General features: G+C 38.2%; 1 protein-coding gene across 1 annotated transcript; it reads right to left on the reverse strand.

Annotated features, from left to right (window-relative positions):
- Positions 1-7525: 7525 nt before the first annotated feature.
- On the reverse strand, positions 7526-8731 carry LOC113076413 (paraneoplastic antigen Ma1 homolog). The gene has a single exon (XM_026249062.1). The coding sequence runs from the start codon at positions 8729-8731 to the stop codon at positions 7526-7528; it is 1206 nt and encodes a 401-aa protein (XP_026104847.1).
- Between the last annotated feature and the right edge of the window lie 12846 nt (positions 8732-21577).

Raw genomic sequence — 21577 nt, forward strand, 5'->3', positions numbered from 1 at the left:
GTACTTAACTGATAAGAAAAAACTAAGAAGCTGTATTTTACTGTAAAATTACACTAAATGGCCATTAGATCTGTCAAGTTTTTTTCACCATATGGAGTAAGGAAACTTACCGTTAATTAAGTTTTTAAAGTAGCATTTTTAGTCTTTTCACACTAAAATAACCATAATTGTCTACAGTGTATGAATAAGGAGTTTAACTATGAGCTAATCCTTTTCTGTTTCAGTTTGATTTCCAGAGAACGCATAGGTGTGCAAGAAGCCTGTGGAAACACGACCTGTATAAGAAATGAGTCTTGAAGAATCTTGAAATATTGTCTCTCAGATTTCTATGAAATCCCGGTTTAGGCATGTTAAGGCATGCATCAACCAATATCACAGCATGTGAAGCGTCTGAAGATTGTGCTGAACTGCACATAATGTTACATTAACTGGATAGATCTAGAATGTGACCATGTTCGCTTTAAGGATTATCATTTTTATTACACTTCTTCTTCTTAATTATGATCTTTGTTCTTGTCAGTGTCCTCATGCTGAATATAAAATAGAGAAGCAATGCTGTCCAATGTGTGCCCCTGGTAAGACTGCAAGTTATAGCATATATTGTCTTTATATGTTTATTTACGATTACAGTATGAGAAATTTGTTACTTATGAAATTAAATGACATTTCTAATACTTACATTTTAAAAAGTGTTACAAATATTGTTCAATATTGTCAAATCAAGAACCAATTTTGTGTGCTGCCTTTTTAGGAAACCACGTTGGCTGGCACTGCACAGATGACACCAGCACAACTTGTGTTCCATGCCCTCCATTAACCTTCACTGATGAACCAAATGGCCTCGTGGAATGCTTTCACTGTACTGTATGTGATGCAAGTGAGTGTTTCCACCTTATAGAAGTTCATCTGAAAATGTTAAGTTGTTGGTAAAAAATGTTGTCTGTTAATTCAAGTGATTTAAGATCTGAAAAGTTGCAAGCTAATTGCTCCAAAAACTGTCCCTGAGAAAAAAAAATAGAGTTAGCTTCAGATGCAACTGCGGATGTATCTTCTAAAAGACAAGTGTAGCCCTCCTGCCGGGTAGTCTCTAAACGTGGCTCACAAGATAACTATCTGGCTAAGGGATCTTTACTTTATCCGCTACCCCAGTAAAGGCACACTTCTCTTACAGTTACAGTACCAATATAACCCAGATCTCAGATCTTAACCTATGTTTTCTATTTGGAACTAAAAAAAAATGTGTTTACACTTAACTATGAAAATACAAATATTTCACAGGAAAAATTAAATAGCAAGTGTTTTTTTTTCACCAGAAATCACACAGAATTATACCAGATCAATAAACATATATTTATTTATTTTCCTCTGAACTATTTTTGTCTTTGTGTGATTTTTCTCTTCTTGAATGATCAAATTCACAAAGTCACAAAATCAACAGCAATAAATTCAAATAATCACTGTTCCCCAAAACAAAACAAAAATACAATGAATAAAGGTAACACTTTTTTTAACACAATTTTACCCAGCTGGGATTTTCAGTACACCGATGGCGCGCTAGTTGGAGCTCTTTTGATGCAAAACCAATGTACTCACGAATCCAGGAAACACAAAATTCCAATTTCAGAATAGAAACCTCTAATCTTCACTTCCTGACGAGATGATAAACAGCAACCCCGTCGTGTCCCGTGACGACGTTGAGTGGATGTCGATTAACTCTTGAGATGGATCCGCTAAAGTCCATGCAGTGCTCCAAATCTTGACTCGACGGTCTCTGTTTCTTAACGAAAATATGCACGCACTTGCCTCCTAACTACGCACACAACGGTGATACTTTTTTTTTTCTCCACTGAACTAATAAAATAAAACACGAGTATATTCTTCCGGATTTCAACCAAATTACCCAATTTATTATAACTGCATCACTGAACTTGAGAAATGAAACACGGGATTATTCTTCCGGATGAATTCTCACTCTAATAAAACAAATAAACGGAATAAAAAAACTTTGATTCTCTCACGTGCTATGCTCGTGCATAAATTTGACTGAAGTGTGTGAGACTTAAAGTGTGACACGGAGTTGAAGTGTGCAGCCTCTTTCCAAACTCCCTCAAAATGTTCTTGCGTGCTGCCAGCTGCAAACCTGATGCGTGACACAGTCACACAAGCAACTCACGCAACTTTAGTCACTGGCCTGCCACTCAAAATGTCCGTGAGCGTTGACTCACTGCCAGTTTTTTTTTTCCCGCTGCGAACACTCCTTTTTCTCCCACGAGCTTCCTCTCGTTCTCCTCTGCGACCCCTCCCCTCTTGAACTTGAGAGGTCAAAGTCCACAGTTCTCAACGCAAATATGACGTTCTCAAGAAAACAGTCCTTGTATGACTTTTTTTTCACATATGCACATTTTAAACCTTTCAGAAACATTATATATAAAAATACATTATATATAAAAAATAAAAAAATCCATCAAACATTTGTTTGCATATGAATGCACACCAATAAAAATGTGACATACAAATTATGACATTCTCTTGTCTCTTCTTTTTTTTACTACAGTTTTACTTTTGAAACTCAAACATTTTCAGGGCTCTACATTCTCCCCCCACCAAGAATCGTTATGTCCTCATAACGAGAGAAACAAAGGAATCACATACAGTCCCTTCAGTAACTTTTTTTTTCACATTTCAATATCTCAACTCTTTTCCCAGACAGTTTGAGACACTTATACACTTTTCAATTGAATGAGCAAGATAATGTCACAATAGATCCATGTCTATACTGAAGGAAATCACTCACATTAGCGTCTAGTAGGAAAATCAACTGAACAGGTACTCAACCTTCTCGCAGGTACTTTCAACCATAAAAAGACAGTAGAACAGTATCTAACAGGATTTACGATTTTAGTTTGAGAAACAGCAGGCTCAAATTTTGGCTCCCCAAGAGTATCATATGTAAACCTCTTTGGCACAATTCTCTCTCTATGAGACCTTCTGTAATCTTCAGTTACATCAGCAGAGATACCTTGCGTTACATTCTCATCTGAGTGGTCTTGACCCTCACTTGAAACATTATCACAGAGGTCTGATACTCGGCTCACATTTTGCAAGTTGCCCGAATCACTTTCTGGTAGCAGTCTTGAAACAGACTCTACAGGTTCATTTGGCTCAACTCCTTCATCAGAGTGCTCAGAAACATCCTCAGAAACAACCTGTTCAACATTCTCATGAACAGTGTTATCAGAAACCACAGCATCACTCTGAGAAGTGTCCCTTCTCTTAGGGGTCAAAGGATGATTTTCAGGTACATAATACCACACCCCATACATTCCATCCTCACTCTCTGAACTTTCATCAGCATATTGAGCATCTCTGGTTTCTGCTTCTTGCCTTACAGGAGCATCTTCCACAACATGCTCTGGACTCTGATTCTTTTCAGCATTCTTCCTTTTCCTCAGAACTCTCTTTCTGGGTTTCGGGACACTGTCAGGAACTTGTTGCTGCCTCAACCCTTGACCAATAGGAAGAATGTGATTCCTATGCAGGATCTTGACAGGTCCAGTTCCACTCTCTGGCTTAAGCCGAAACACAGGTAAGTTTGGCATTTGACTCTGGACAATGTAAGGCTCAGCACTCCATCTGTCTGCCAACTTGTGCTTCCCTTGCAATCCAAGATTCCTGATCAGGACTCTATCTCCCGAAACAAGGTGAGAGTAATGCAGTCTCTGATCGTACCTTCTCTTATTTCCTGCATTTTTCTTTCCAGCTTTTTCCTCTGCCAGCTCGTACGCAGACTTCAACTCTCTTTGCATGGTCTGCACAAAGCGCTGGTAAGACTTAGTGGAAGTTCCATCACTAGACACACCAAAACTCAGGTCTATGGGCAATCTGGCTTCCCTTCCGAACATAAGGAAGTAAGGGGAGTATCCTGTGGCTTCGTTCACACTGCTATTGTACACATGTACAAGATGTCCAATGTGACGGCTCCACTGCTGTTTCTGCCTCGAATCCAGGGTCCCCAACATATCCAAGAGTGTCCGGTTAAACCGCTCCGGTTGCGGATCACCCTGGGGATGGTACGGTGTTGTCCGGGATTTCTCCACTCCTAACAAGTCAAACAACTCATGGATGAGCCTGCTCTCGAAATCCCGTCCCTGGTCCGAATGCATCCGTCTAGGCAGTCCATAGTGAACAAAGTATTTCTCCCACAGGACCTTTGCAACTGTGGACGCCTTCTGATCCTTAGTCGGAAACGCCTGTGCATACCTGGTGTAGTGGTCTGTGATGACAAGGACATTACAGATGTTCTTGGAGTCAGGCTCTATGGATAGAAAATCCATACACACAAGATCCATTGGTCCATTACTAGATAAGTGTGACAATGGTGCTACTCTCTTTGGCAGAGTCTTCCTCTGGACACATCTGGCACATGTTTGGCAGTACTTCTCCACCTCAATCTTCATTCGTGGCCAGTAAAATCTCTCTCTCACCAAGCCATAAGTCTTATCAAATCCCAGGTGTCCAGAATCATCATGCAGCGACCTGAGAACTACGTCATGAAACTTCCTGGGCAGGCACAACTGCTCACGACGAGGTTTGTCTGGGCTTTTTGTGCACCGAAACATCACTCCATTCTCCAGCACTAATCTGTCCCCCTCTCTCATTATTAATGGAAGGTCCTTGTGAGCTTCTTTGTTGACCTTGGACAGATCTCCTCCTTTCAGTGCTCTCCATATCTCTCCCAGACAAAGATCCTCCTGCTGAGCATGTGACAAATCCATGGAACTCAGTTTTGGAATCGTGGAAGTATCCAGAGTGGCTAAGTTACAGTAAGCTCTGGGGACTGCTTCAGGAGTTCCTCCCAATGATATGATAATCCCGCTAGCAGTTGCGAAGCAGCTGGACCTGTCTTGCCCTCTCAGGTTACACAGGGATCTCACTCCAGAGGATGATATATTAGTCCACTCCTGGTCCTTTATGCTCCTATGAGGACGACGAGACAAAGCATCGGCATCAACATTTTGTCTCCCAGGCCTGTACTTGAGACTGAAGTCATAAGCAGAGAGAGCCGCCAGCCACCTATGTCCTGCAGCATCCAATTTGGCTGTGGTTAAAACATAAGTTAGTGGGTTGTTGTCTGTCTGCACTTCAAACTTTACTCCGTACAGGTAATCATGTAGCTTTTCCACAACAGCCCACTTTAAAGCCAAGAACTCAAGTTTGTGGACTGGGTAGTTCCTTTCAGAAGGCGTCAAGCTCCTGCTGACAAAAGCTACAGGTTTCAATCCCTGTCCTTGGTCCTGATATAGAACCCCGCCCAAACCTTCACAGCAGGCATCAACATGTAGGACGTATGGGAGCTGAGAGTTGGCAAAGGCCAACACAGGAGCCTTGGTAAGTCTCACCTTCAACTCATTGAAAGCAGCTTCACAAGCATCCGTCCATCTACTTCCAAATGGATCCAAAGATTTGTACACAATCCGGTCGGGATTGTCTCCAGCTTTCATTTTCTTCAAGGTCTTGGCCGGAAAACACCCTTTCAGCAACTGATTAAGTGGGTAAGACACTTTAGAATATTCTTTCACGAATCTTCTATAGTACCCACAGAAACCTAAGAAAGAACGTAGCTCTGTCACGTTCTGGGGTCTGGGCCAAGATTTGACAGCTTCAATTTTGGAGGGATCAGTCGAAACACCATCTTGAGACACAATGTGACCAACATAACTGACAGAAGTCTGACAAAAGGTGCACTTGTCCAGGGACAACTTCAACCCTTCGCTCTGTAAGCGGTCCAGCACCTTGAGCAGCCTCTCCTCATGCTCCTCCAAAGTCCGTCCGAAGATAATGAGGTCATCCAAGTAGACCAACACTTCCAACAGGTTCATGTCTCCCACCGTCTTTTCCATCACTCGCTGGAAGGTCGAGGGAGCTCCACAAATCCCCTGTGGCATCCGCTGGAATTGGTAAAATCCCACTGGGCAAATGAAAGCTGTCTTTTCTTGGTCCTCTTCACTCATGGGAATCTGATAATATCCACTTCTAAGGTCCAATACACTGAACCACTGGCTTCCATTTAAGCAGGCCAGAGCATCTTCAATGCGGGGAACGGTGTATTGGTCAGGGATTGTGCGACGATTCAGCGTCCTGTAGTCCACACACATCCTTATCTGTCCGTTCTTTTTCCGGACTACGACAATTGGTGAAGCGTAAGGACTTCTGGAATCAGCAATAATATCAGCCTCCTTCAGCTTCTCCAAGTGTTGCCTAACATCCTCAATGTCGCCTGGTGCAAGCCGTCGTGACCTCTCACGAAAAGGTTTATCCTCTATCAGTCTGATGTGGTGTTGGGTACTCTTTGAACATCCAACATCGAATTCATCGCAAGAGAAAACATCCTTTCTCTCTAACATCTTTTTAGCCAGCCGCTGTTTCCATTCGGTAGACACAGGGGAATCGCCAAAGTTAAATGAATCCTTAGTCAGTTTGGTTTTCCCACTACTCTCTCTGGGCTTAGAGACTGTAGGCACAACATCAACAGGAAACACATGTGCGATAGGCATTCCTCTCTTGATCATCACTGGCCGAGCAGAGACATTCCTGATAGTGACTCCAACTCTTTTTGACTGGACAGCAGTAGCAGACTGCACCTCAGCTTGCACTAGCAGTTCCTCTGGAAGGCAGGACTCTTCTGGCTGATCCACTAACAAAGTTTTAGTAGATAAGGTAACAGGGTATTTCAGGATTCCAGAAACCCTCACACTCTCTCCTGGAGTCAGCTTCAACGGCTTGCGGCGAGGAAACCAGACAGTACCTCTACTTTCGTCAACATCACACTTGCTGACAGTAATGACCCGTTCATAGGCAGATCTGATCTCAGGATGAACAGTCATGGTATGAAGAAAATCATTTCCCATCCTTTCCTGGCAAACTGCTACCAGCTTCTTTACCACAGACGTGTTTGTTCCCACCAGAATGTTGACATCTCCTTTCATGACAGGGTCAGGACAGACCAACACAAGTGCATCTATGGATTCTGCCACTCCTGCTACAGATCCTGGAAACTCTAGCCTTAAAGCCAAGCAGCCATCATAAGGGTATCTCTGTGAGCTCAATCCCCATATTTCCAAATTTTCTATTGGTGTCAATGGCAGATGCTTCAAGTGTTTCTCATAGAATGATCTGTACAGCAGTGTGACCTGCGATCCACTATCCAGTAAGGCCTTAGTGTAGATACCTTCAACCTGGATGGGAAGGACAGAGCTAGGTCCCACTAACCCGCTCGGAAGGTCTACCAATTCAACTCTGGCTCTTTTGCACTTTGTGGAACGCGTCTTCCTCGGAGCTTCAGGCCGTTCCTCTACTGAGCATTTCCCGACGGCTGTCTCATTTTAATGAGCCGCTGGTTTACTCTCCTGAGGTTTTCTTCCTTTGTACAGTCACGTTTCAGATGACCATCTTCTCCGCATCTGTAACAGAAGATGTTAGCCTTGTTCACTGGTCTGGTGGGTGTTTTACTCTCTGCAGTTGCAGCTTAACTGTGCGTAACTGGACGATCATGAGTGACGGGTTCTTTTGCCACAGCTGATAAACGAGACACCTCATTCTTCAACCCCCTAATCTCCCTCTTCAGCATTTCAACTTCTGAATTGGCCAGACTGTTGCCAGACGACTCATTCCGTGCAGCCACAGCTACATTTGCCTGGACTGAGCTCCTTTGGTGTAACATACTTTCCTCTTCTCTTACCTCCTTCATTAGCTCATTGAAGGGAGGTGGGGCACACAACTTATGGGTCATCCTCAAACGCATAGCCACCAGGTCACTTGAGAGGGCACCTCTAACTATTTGCTGCATCCGGAGACGATTCATTGCAGGGAACTCAATGCCTCTCTTCCTCAACATACTGTGCAGCATCCTGTCCAACCTCATTATGTAGGCTGAGAGCTTCTCTCCCTCGCTCTGGTAAGTGCTCCGAAATTTTAACATCAAGTCTGCAGCATCCTCGGTAGTGCCAAACGCTGACTCTAGTGCACTAAGGTAATCATTGAAGGTAGCGGATGGGTTACCAGTCTTCTCAAACCTTACAATGTCTGCTGCAGGACCTCTGAGACACTCTACTAGTCTCTGCTTCTTAACATTATCAGAACACTGCCACTCTTCCAGAATGTGGGTGGTCTGCTCCACCCAGACCTCATACTCATCCTCTCCATGGGGAGTGGGAATGAACCCTGAGAAGGGACGCAACTTCCTATATCCAGCTCTCTCTTCAGACGATGCCACATGACACGTTTGAACAAGGGAATTTAAGGCATCAACAAGCTTAGTGTTAAGCACAGGTGCAGGGGAAGCTAAACTTGGAATGTCAGATAGCGACTTTCCTTCCGCTTGAAGAAAAGACATCAGCTTAGTCTGAAATTCATCTTCACTGTTCTGTTTAGGTGCCTCAGCTGCGACATGAATAACCTGTGTGTACCAGGTACCTACTTCCGGTCCTCCGAGCTCTGCAGGGATAGCCATCTCAGAAACCTTGCTAGCGGTCTCAATCAGAAGAAACTGTTGTCGCTGAGTCTTATCAGAATGGCGATCAAGCACTTTGCATTTCCTCATTCCCAGGACAGCATCCAGCACATCATAGACTATTTTGTCTTCACATTCTGCAGGTACGTTGCTCAGAATGATAACCCTGTCCAGCTCAACACCCCTCTCTCTGCACCAAGCAATAATCTCACTAACCTCCATTTTGTTCACTTGCATCATCAACAGTATGTACTCAGAAAAACAGGAACTGACTGTTTAGCATTAAAGCTCTCTTCATATAATTCTCAAAGAAACAATGTATACACATAAATTACTTCCAAATTTTCACTGAACATACACGTTCACGCTTCTGAAAACACAAACTGAAATGATCTGAAAGATCCCGGACGAGCCCCCACAAAAATGTAGCCCTCCTGCCGGGTAGTCTCTAAACGTGGCTCACAAGATAACTATCTGGCTAAGGGATCTTTACTTTATCCGCTACCCCAGTAAAGGCACACTTCTCTTACAGTTACAGTACCAATATAACCCAGATCTCAGATCTTAACCTATGTTTTCTATTTGGAACTAAAAAAAAATGTGTTTACACTTAACTATGAAAATACAAATATTTCACAGGAAAAATTAAATAGCAAGTGTTTTTTTTTCACCAGAAATCACACAGAATTATACCAGATCAATAAACATATATTTATTTATTTTCCTCTGAACTATTTTTGTCTTTGTGTGATTTTTCTCTTCTTGAATGATCAAATTCACAAAGTCACAAAATCAACAGCAATAAATTCAAATAATCACTGTTCCCCAAAACAAAACAAAAATACAATGAATAAAGGTAACACTTTTTTTAACACAATTTTACCCAGCTGGGATTTTCAGTACACCGATGGCGCGCTAGTTGGAGCTCTTTTGATGCAAAACCAATGTACTCACGAATCCAGGAAACACAAAATTCCAATTTCAGAATAGAAACCTCTAATCTTCACTTCCTGACGAGATGATAAACAGCAACCCCGTCGTGTCCCGTGACGACGTTGAGTGGATGTCGATTAACTCTTGAGATGGATCCGCTAAAGTCCATGCAGTGCTCCAAATCTTGACTCGACGGTCTCTGTTTCTTAACGAAAATATGCACGCACTTGCCTCCTAACTACGCACACAACGGTGATACTTTTTTTTTTCTCCACTGAACTAATAAAATAAAACACGAGTATATTCTTCCGGATTTCAACCAAATTACCCAATTCATTATAACTGCATCACTGAACTTGAGAAATGAAACACGGGATTATTCTTCCGGATGAATTCTCACTCTAATAAAACAAATAAACGGAATAAAAAAACTTTGATTCTCTCACGTGCTATGCTCGTGCATAAATTTGACTCACACGGAGTTGAAGTGTGCAGCCTCTTTCCAAACTCCCTCAAAATGTTCTTGCGTGCTGCCAGCTGCAAACCTGATGCGTGACACAGTCACACAAGCAACTCACGCAACTTTAGTCACTGGCCTGCCACTCAAAATGTCCGTGAGCGTTGACTCACTGCCAGTTTTTTTTTTCCGCTGCGAACACTCCTTTTTCTCCCACGAGCTTCCTCTCGTTCTCCTCTGCGACCCCTCCCCTCTTGAACTTGAGAGGTCAAAGTCCACAGTTCTCAACGCAAATATGACGTTCTCAAGAAAACAGTCCTTGTATGACTTTTTTTTCACATATGCACATTTTAAACCTTTCAGAAACATTATATATAAAAATACATTATATATAAAAAAAAACAAAATCCATCAAACATTTGTTTGCATATGAATGCACACCAATAAAAATGTGACATACAAATTATGACATTCTCTTGTCTCTTCTTTTTTTCTACTACAGTTTTACTTTTGAAACTCAAACATTTTCAGGGCTCTACACAAGTAACTTAATGCTTTATATTTTCCATCCTAGACCAAGGTTTAAGACTGAGTGAAGTTTGCACTCGGTCATCAGATACAGTTTGTGGGCCACTGGAGAGATTCTACTGCATTAAAGAAGAGAAAGGCAGCTGCACTTTAGCTGTGCAATATTCTGAATGTAACCCTGGACAATATATCAAACAAGCAGGTAAATGATAAAAATAATAATCATAATATATTCAAATAATGGAAAACATTGTTTATTGTGCTGCATGATTTGTAGTAGATGGAAGAGACAAACACAAAAGTGACAGTTTAATTGTATCCTTATACTGACTGTCTCTGTAGGAACTGGCTCCACAGATCATGTATGTGCTAACTGTACAGGTGACACATATTCAAACGGATCTTTCTCATCCTGTTTACCACATACAAAGTGAGTGCACACTTATGCTATTTATGTATGATGTGAGTCATTTTTCAGCAAATCTGATCCTGGATATTATTCACAGATGTGAGGCCATGGGACTTGCTGAAACAAATCCAGGGACACATTCATCAGACTCTGAATGTGGAGATCCCCCTACTGCTGTAGCAATCATTGCCTCTAGTGTAATAGTTACTTTATTATTAATTACAGTAATAAGTGTTTTAATATTTAAACACATTCGGGAGAAGAAACTATCTAATAGTTCAGGTAAGCTTTATTCACTTATTTTTGTAGTATGACAGCTATGGTTTTTGTTTTCTATTATGGAATTTTCTATGAAAATTCAACAATCATTTGAAACTGGGACACTTTGAATCATTCATATACACTGTATATTGCTGGATTTAAAAATGATAGTGATGTAAAGAGATAATATAATATTAATATTAGAATATAAGATAATATTAGAATTATATTAGAATGATTTATCATGGATTCATTAAATAAATGCAGCTTTGCCGTCTCATGTATACTATTTTAAAATACATTAAAATATAAAACAGTTATTTTAAATTGTAATCATATTTTACAGAATTCATGTTTTTACAGTATTTTTGATCAAATATATCTTTGGTGAGCATTAAAGATTTATTTGAAAAACATTGTTAAAAACATTAATAATTATACTGTTCTCTCTCTTCTTTTCATACAGGGTTGCAGGTATATTAAACTTTTCTTCACATGAAATAAAAGAAAAAAAAAATATTTACTTGGTTTTAAAAATGTCTGTTTGGTTTTGTTCAAAAGGAAATTAAGTATGTCATAGACAGGTAAACAATACACAGTTATATATCTTATAAACATGATGAGAAGCTTCAGTTACATCATATAAGATTCTAATTATGTGAATTTTCTGGGTCTCCTATGGTTTGACTGAAAAAGTAATGAAAACCTTCCTTGTGCTTTTGTAAATTGAAGTAATGTTTGATTGTTTTTCAGTTGTTGGAGGCAGGATAAATGTTCAATCATTTGGAACAGAAGAATGAGCCCTAAGAACCTGGGAATGACTATAGTTTCTAAACTGCTACATATTTCACCACATTCACTGAAATAGATATCATGCTTGGAATTTATTCGCTTTCAGCCACAGAAAATGATTACTAATCCTCTTATTTTTACATTAGCAGATACACATTGTCTGTACATTTCACTTACAGACTAGAATAATTACGGCTGATAGACACTGTGTAAACAAACAAAAAAAGATCTCAAGAAGTAACATCTGTTACTTCATTGCCCAACTTTTAATTACATGAAAAGGAAATAATCGTGAAATGTTTCTAAAGTTTTTGTTATTATTTTATTACTGTTTGTGATTAGTCTTAGTGACTTAGGAGTCCTCTTGTTTTAGCTGCATGGTTTTAGTGCTAATATGTTTAGGGAAATTATCTTTTTAACTAAAAACTCTAAAAGTTAACTCTAAAACTTTAGTAGCTACTTTTAGCCTTGATGTTTTGGGAATATGGCCTCAGTTCATTCTGATATATTAGTACATTTTGTCTTGTGTTCATTATGTGGGATGTAATTCTGGTGAACACAGAAATGACTCTGACCCGATGGACAATGATAGGCTTTCACTACAAAGAAATACCCCGCATACACATTAGTCAGTTTTTTTCCAGTTTCAACAATGACATCTTTTTCCTTCTATTCTGTTCTGTTTTGTTCTGTGCCAGTATCAAGATTAAATGAAAATACTATTGAAAACTCTTATATGTTATTGTGAATGCATTTAAGAAACATAAAAGACATTTATAACACCATTTTGCTACCCTTTTGCTGCATTTATGGTTCAGAATGTTTTCTGAAACTAACACTGCATTTTGCCACAGTATTATGATGAAAATGCAATCCCAAGATCATTTTGCTACAGTTTGTGCTTGGAAATGTTAAACACCTCTAATATATTTGGGTTGTAAATTTTAATTTTGCAACTTTTAAAGTGTTAAAATGTTTTTAATTTGCATACTTAACTAGTGAACGTGTAGAAAATGACAAATGTAAATTATATAACTGAATTTAAATTTTGCACTAAATATGTCTTCAGAAAATTTAAACTAAACTGCAAGATTCATATGGATTAGTTTTCTCTACTATGAAGTTTTTGAGGCACCCCTTTCACACTGCGAAACATGTGTCATCACTAAAACACAGAATTAGATCTGGCTTTTGTTTACACAGTGCTCGTCCCGGGACTGAACCCGGCAATGTTACTAGGTCCCCAACCCAGGTTCAATGCCGGAATCAATCCCGGAACGTGTTTGCTTTCAAACAGAAGGCGACCCGGCAATGTTCCGCCAATTTGCCGGGTCCGACGTGCAGTGTGAAAGGGGCAGCTACAAAATGGAAGGATATCTTACAGCATTTTCATTTTGGGTTGAATTAACCCTTTAACAATGGGATACTTTGTATCCACTATACAAAGAATCGCACACAACCGGTCAAGTCAAAAGTTTTTTCTCATGTTTTATTCATTATTGTTGCCCACCCTCTAAATATATTGACCTGCAGCTGAGAGAAACATCTCATTCCTTTAAAGAAAGTGCTTTTCTTATGCTCTCGTCTTGGTAAATAGTGATTCATTCTATTCACTGCTTGTCAAGTTGACTGGGTAATGCCAAATATATATTTTGGGCATCTGGAGAAGGAAGAAATTGTTATTTTCAAAGCAGTTGCTTTTTTCATTACTTTATTTAAATTTCTACATTTTAAGATTAACATTTACTAAGATTACTAAATGCTGTAGAAGTATTTTTAATTGTTATCTCATGTAGTTATGTTGTTACTTTTGTAATTAACTGATGTTAATAAATACAACTTGGACTAATACATTTTTGAAAGCTTGTGAAAGTCATGCGTTTATATGAAAAATTACATTAAACAATATTCAGTTGTTGATTCAAAACTTTTTGGTTGTGGGTGACACCTACCAACTATTTGTTACTGAAATCTATGTTAATTTTGTGTGCTTTACTGACTTTTTTTTTTAGAAAACGATTATCAGTATTTTTGTAGGATCTGAGGAATGAGGAGGGAGGAGTCCACAACAGCATCCTGTAAATGCTCGAACGACACAGATGAGACTCTCCCTCACTCCACCTGCCCTTACTGTCTCATCAGGACCGGATGTTGCTGTGGTTTCTGCATTCTCAGTGACCCATAACCAGCAAGTGTGTGTGTGTGAACAATAAATTTAGAATGAAATGTGCAAATTTCAAAAATTCACATTCAAAATTTATAACTGATTTGTGCGTGTGTGTGATGAAAACATTTTTCAAACACAGTCTTTGCGAATGAAACCATCGTCATCACAGATACCATTCTTTTCACCACCAGGCAGAACATGGATCACATTTTACCCATTCCTCAATAGCCTAAGGGTCATTTGGGTCACCATAGTGGGTGTTGCAGGCTTTGCTTTGGTTGCTTGCTGCCATGCAGCTTTCAGGTGCAGTCTTGATAAGAATAATTGCCTCGCCCACCATAGCAACTATAAACCAATCAAATCACCTGTTATTTGTCAAGCACAGTTATGACAACAGTTTGAAATCCTTTTTAGTCTTTGGTTCTAAATTCCAGAGGGGCTGGGACCCCCAAACCTTAAATGGCCCATTTTACCTGATATCACCCTATTTATATGTATATATTTGAATAAATAATCTGTAAATTCTAGTAGTATACTGACAAGCTATTTGCTTCATAATACTGTACATCACACATTTAAGAAACATTAATAACTCATGACATTTCTCTTTCAGACAAGTTTTGTACCAACATTCAGAATGTTTGATGGTTGAAGTTCACTGCAAAAAGAGCTAATAAACTAGCAAATATCATGGCATCACTATATTATTCACAGTAAATACATGTATGTGTTTTGTGCCAAGTAAAATCTGATCACCCCTCACAACTGAGTATAGAGTAGGAATCTGCAATTTATCTTATACGTTCACAGTATTCCTGTACAGACATTATGAAAACTTAATCCGTTCTTAATATGGCTTAACTTGATACCTGCAAGACTTCAGGAGAATTCCATGTTGGCCTCACTGAAGCATGAAGACGTCCAAATAGGAGGAGCCAATAAGTAGATGAAGACTTTCAATTTGGTGAGGTTAAGTATGGAACATCTATGCCTGGGTTTTTCAAATCTGTCCTGGAGGCCTCACAGTATGTCTGCCTTATACGACAGACTCAGTTCAGATCTTGCAGTCTCTAATAATGAGCCTGATTGGTTGAATCAGATGTTTTAGAAGATGGAGATATACAAAATGTGCAGTGCTGTGGGCCTTAAGTGCTGATTTTAAAACCTTTTAAGATAGAAGGGGTGTTGGGCTTTTCTGTATGCATGGAATACCCAAATACTATATTTGACAGAATCTGCTAAATATAATTCAAGTACACTGAAATAAAAGTCCTCATCCTATATTGCAGTATATGCAGTATGTATACTGTGAATAGTATATTAATTTACTGTATGCATGGAATTCCCAGATTACCTACATTTGCTGAAATATGATGCATGCATCTGAGGACACTGCATGGGATTCTGTTCCCTACAATGCAACACGCTCCATTCCATCTTAAAATGTGTGTGTCAACTGGAGGCGGGGAATAGTAATTATTATTGTAACATAACGGATGCTAAAAAAAAGCTTTCTTCTTTTGTCCAATGGCCATTTACATACTTGGTGCTTATCGCCACCTAATTGGTGTTTGTGCAGTCATTTTTTATTTTTTTTATTTAATTGTTTTATATTAATTATATCACATATATATTTTTATTATAGAAAGACATTATAGAAGATGCTGATCCATGATGTGAGATGAGAATAAAATATAATAACAGAATAAAATAAAAACATAGTTTATTATATATATATGCATCAAGATGCACCAGTGTTCTGACATAATGCTACCTATCAGATCATGCTACCAACACTGTATTTATCCTACTGTAAGGGTAGCTTTAGGGTTGGGGTAGATTTATATGTTAATAAAACCTCACACCTTATTACAATCATGTTGGAAGCAATACTTTTCGCAATCCCCCAAGCTCAACAATGCTGCTGAATGAGATGAGAAGCTATAGAATGGCGTAAAATAACGTGGAGTTAACTGTGAAGCATGGAAACCAACAGGCTAAGTTTTATCTCGAGAGCCACATATGATATACTGTCCTCTCCAACAGACTTGCAGGTATGATGTGGACAGGACCCACTCTGCCACCTGTCAAACCTGTCTTTTGGTAGCTGCATTCTAAATCCACTTGGCTCAAAACGTTTAAATGGCCATGGCACCTCTGCATGGAAGGTAGACATGACGCTACAAACAAGTACTGGAGTGCTTGGTGGCAGCAAACATATGGTATTTTTATGCTGTAGAAAGTAAAAAACTTACATACAGCGCCTTTAAGTTACCTGCGGGCCACTTAAAATTCACCCACGGTCTGTAGTTTGGATACCCCTTGGCTAAACTCTTCCTCTGCATATGCAGTGACTTTGGGTTGTTTAAAGTTAATCTGGGAAAACTCACTTTATTTGATACGTAAATAATTTAAAGGTGGGAAAGCTGATTTAGGTCGAATAGCAAAACAAACTTGTATCCAGTCAGCAGTAAGGAGTTTGTCTTCTCATGATTTGGAGGAGAGATTGTTCAGTGCACAGGATGGACTTAACCGAGCCAAGCCACAGAAAGATAAAATGTTGGATTAAAAACAAAAGAGGGCTAAAGCCAAGAAGTAGGACTCATATAAATATTGGATAATTTTTCCAGTGCCTTAAGGAGCAGAAGGCCTGGGATCGGAGGCTTATGTTGATATGTCATAAATCGAACAAAGCAGCAGTTTTATGTCTGGGAATTGTCGTATTGTGTATTTGTACATCACAGTAATTGTACAGCTTCTGACTTTGCACGTGGTAAAATATTAAAATTAAATGAATTTAAACCTAGTTGAATCACATGAAACAGCAGCAGACCGTTTGCGCCCTCTGTAGGTATTTGTTATAATGTAGGCATATTACATTGTGCATTTAATAGTGTTCAACTGAAATGAAATTTGTTAGAGTAGTGCAAGTCATGTAAACAAACAAATCTACGTAAAGGAACTAAACATAATCTATTTTACATTATCTATTGTATTTTGTCCATTTGCAATATTGATAATGTAAGGATAATTTGTGCTGGATAAAAACGAGTCAGCAACTAACTAAACATGTAAATGCAGTATTGAGCAGATAAATCACAGAAGTGACTTGACTTGTCTGGATGTTACAGGTACAGATGAGACACACGTTTGTTTATCCAGTGCCAGGGGTGTAGCCATCTTTTCAGAAGTGATGGGGGACAGAAAATTACACACACACACACACACACACACACACACACACAGACAGTGTGTTTGTGTGTGTGTGTGTGTGTGTGTGTGTATATATATATATATATATATATATATATATATATATATATATATATATATATACATACTGTATAACATTACGATATTACATTTCTGTAATCTTTATATCCTACCAGCAGTTTTTTTAACAGTAAGATTTTTTACGTTTTGAAAAAAGTATCTGCTCACCAAGCCTGCCTATATTTAATCCAAAGTACAGCAAAAGCATAATTAGCAGAATTATTTCTGAAGGATCGTGTGACTGGAGTAATGATGCAAAAAAAATTCAGCTTTGAAATCTCAATAAATTACATTATGAAATATATTCAAATATAAAACAGCTATTTTGTATAGGCTAGTAAAAATATTTCAAAATTTCACTGATTTGCTGTATATTTGATCAAATAAATGCAGCCTTGGTGAACAGAAGAGACTTCTTTAAAAAAACATGAACAAGCTTACTGTTCTAAACATTTTTACTGGTAGTGCAGGCAAATATTATTTTTCTCTAATTTCTAGCTTTTAATTGTCTTAGAAATTCAGAACTGCTGGACATTAACAAATAGTAATAATGATTTGTTTATATACTACAAACACTTTTTATCACATAATAAGTCAGAAAAGGTTTCTATACTGTAATAAATGCTATGTCAATTAGCACTGTATTGTTCATATCATAGCCTACTTCATTTATCACCTGCTGGAGATTTTTTTGGATTTGAAAAAAACTAAACCGAAAACAACTGTTTTCATACAGCAATAGCTGGACACATCATCTACGCCCCTGTCCAGCGCAGAGTGACTTATGAAGAAATGCTGCCATCAAAGGATTTGTGTAAGTACACTACAAAAATAAATAAATCATTTTAGATGTTAATTTGTTGTTTATTTTAATTAGTCTAATTTATACAACTATTGCAGCATTTTTCTTATTCTTGATTTCTGCGGTTTGCTGCAGATCTTTTGTGGTGCAGCAGGACCTGCAGGGAAAGATGAAAAAGAGGGATAAAGTGAGACTTTATTTTACTTCTTATGGTGCTATGAAGTTAATTTGTAAACACAGTGCTATGATGCATGGAGAACATTTGCAACAAAGAATTGAGACAACGAATACTTCAGCAATTAAGTTTTATTGCATCTTAAAATAAATCGAAGGCACCCGTCGATAACTCTCTGTGTCTTTTTTTTTCGTATACGAAGCTGAAGGGGCCGCTACAGCAAAACTCGCTCTGCTTGCCAAAGGGAGACTATTATGGTTGCAATCTGCCAAAAAATGAAAAGAAGAAGAAGAAGGGAGACTATTCGCTTGTTAAGTCTGACGTCACGTAGCAGCGCTTCCGTGTCCAAACGCTCTATCAGTTATTTAGATGTACCAAAATCTTGTATTAAAAAAATTGATTCAACATTATTCAACTTTATATGGAAAAACAAGTCACACTATTTAAATAAAAATATTTTATGTAATTCTTATAATCAAGGAGGTTTAAATGTGCTTGATTTTGATACTTCTAATACAATCTTCAAATTGAACTGGATTAAACACTATATTAAGCATACTGATAAACTATGGTATATCATTCCGAATCTTATTTTTGAAAAAGTTGGTGGTATAGAGTTCCTTTTAAAATGCGACTTTGAGGTTAACAAGCTCCCCATTCAGCTATCCAATTTTCATAGACAGGCTCTTTTATGTTGGCTTCTTATATACAAACATAACTTCTCCCCTCACAAACAGTTAATTTGGAATAATAAAATTGTTAAATATAAGAATAAATCAATCTTCTATGACAATTGGATTAAAAACGATATTCTAATGGTCTCACAACTGATGAATAATGAGGGTTACTTACTAACATATACTGAATTTTTAAACATATTTAGGATTCCAATAACTCCAAGGGAGTATAGTATTGTCTTTGATGCAATTCCAGAAGGTTTATTGAGACTCTTGAGAGGTAGTAGTGAACCTCATAAGCAATCAATAAATAAAAAACAGGTCTTGTTAAACGGAGTTGATATAAAAGATAGTAAATGTAATAATAAGTTCTTTAGATGCTTGGTTCACTTCCCTGCTACGCCCCGAAATAAATATTTTTGGAATGAACACTTTGGAAATATTAATTGGAGATTGATTTGGACTTATAATAATAAATACTGTATTAATAATAAAGTTTTTGAAGTATACTTTAAAATTATACATAAAATTTACCCAACAAATGAGTTCCTAAAACGATATAAAAATGACCTTTCTGAATCCTTTGTAAAAAGGATACTGAAACTGTCTTACATCTTTTCTTTGAATGCTTGTATGTGAAGTTTTTTTGGATTGATGTGGAATATTTATTTAATATGTTGAGTGGAATTAAAATTTACATAGAGAAAAAGGATGTTTTTTTTTTATTATGACAAAAAAGAGACAGATAAAAATCACAGTTTTGTGTTAAATCTTATTTTATTACTTGGTAAGTTTTACATACATAAATGTAAATGGTCTGAAAGGATACCCAACATCTACCATTTTAAGGCTGACAAGAAGATTTACTTTGAAACACTGAAAGGACTTTCAAACCGCAAAGCAATAAGAACTATGGACATTATCAAAGAATTAAATTTCTCTTCTTTATTTTAATTATATATGTACACCCCTTTTTCGTTATGTTTTTGTATATGTTTGTGGTCTTTTTTTGTTTTTTGTTTTTGTCTTATGATGCTTTGTAATCATATAGAATATTATTTGTTAAATATTTGTATTCATTGTACTACTTGATGTATAATTCTGGAAATAAAAAAATAAAAAAAAATAAAATAAAATAAAAAAAACGCTCTATCAGTTACAACGAGAAAACAACAAAAGGTGCTAATATAAACTCACAATGTGATAGAATACTAGCGAAAAAGTTATAATCGTAACATTTAACTCCATACTGAAGTCCCAGATAGCCAGACAAGGAAAATATTAATATAAAAAAATATATAAAAATGTATTTGTGTTTGGGACGTGAGCACGGATACTGTAGTGTATACCGTAAGTTTGAAAGCGTTTAGCTTAAATTATTAATATGAATAAACAGTGCTCATAAACGGCTGCTGAGGTAGTATTCTCAAGTGAAGCGAGTTGAGGCTTGGACCCGGAAGCAGCGCTTCTTACGTCATCACTTAACAACCGAATAGCTTAAAGCTTGAACCATTTTCTCAAACTTGTTATCTCAAGAACACACGTGATGGTTCAAGCTTTAAGCTTTAGTATCCCTTTGTCAAGCAGAGCGAGTTTTGCTGTAGCGGCACTTTGATGCGCAGTAAACCCGGGTAGGAAAATCTGACAGGTAGGATAAAATGTAAGGACACCTGGCAGGAAAATCTGACGCGAAGGATATGTCAGACTCAGGACACCGGCTTTATAGGCTGGATGTGTCTGTTTTTAACTCCGCCCCCGAATGCAAGCGGCTGCTCTTGTTGTTTGCCCTCCAAGTGGCAAGGAACTCGACCGGAAGTTGAAGTCGGGTGGGGGCTGCCATCTTTTAGCAGAACTTCACTTGCGTTAGCATTCCCATTGACTCCCATTCATTTTGGCGTCACTTTGACAGCGAATAACTTTACATCTGAGGCGTTTAAAGACTCTGTTTGTCCATTATTTATTTCTAAAGATACACGACAATGTATAAAGGGCTCCATTACCTTCTATGTTACATTATGGCCCCGTATAAACAGTTTTTGTAAAAAATAGGCTAACGATTGCGTCATAACCACTCGGCTCGCTGTCGCATTACCGTACAGACAGGAGGAGAAGCTCGCAGGCAATTAACTTAATATGGCGTACTGGCGTTACATTTAAAAATACTATACAAAACAATTAATCAGAATACTTACTCCTGCTCACTCACAACAAAGAACTCCCCGCTCAAGCTCGCCGTCTCTGCAAGATTAACGATGGCAGTTTGCACGCACAGCCACTTAGAAGATTTACATCTGTCAGACAGGTTGCTGACGTCGTCAAGCTTCGTTTGAGTCTGCGCATCAGAAACGGAAGTGGTAAAAAACGCTAAAACTGGGCTTCATTTGTTCATTGTTCATTGTTCCAATGGGGTCGCTGTGTCCATTTCTTTTACTGTCTATGTTTGCCCTCTGTATTCCTGATTCCACCTACCGTCATTAACTCTGAGGCTGGCCGGAGAATTTTCTTTCTTTGGTGAGATTTCTTTTGTGGGTATGTCTAGTCCATTTTACCGTTGGTAAAACTAGTGTTTTACCAAAACTATGTTTGTGTTTCAT

This window comes from Carassius auratus, unplaced genomic scaffold (genome assembly GCF_003368295.1).
Source record: "Carassius auratus strain Wakin unplaced genomic scaffold, ASM336829v1 scaf_tig00020493, whole genome shotgun sequence".
NCBI classification, from domain to species: domain Eukaryota; kingdom Metazoa; phylum Chordata; class Actinopteri; order Cypriniformes; family Cyprinidae; genus Carassius; species Carassius auratus.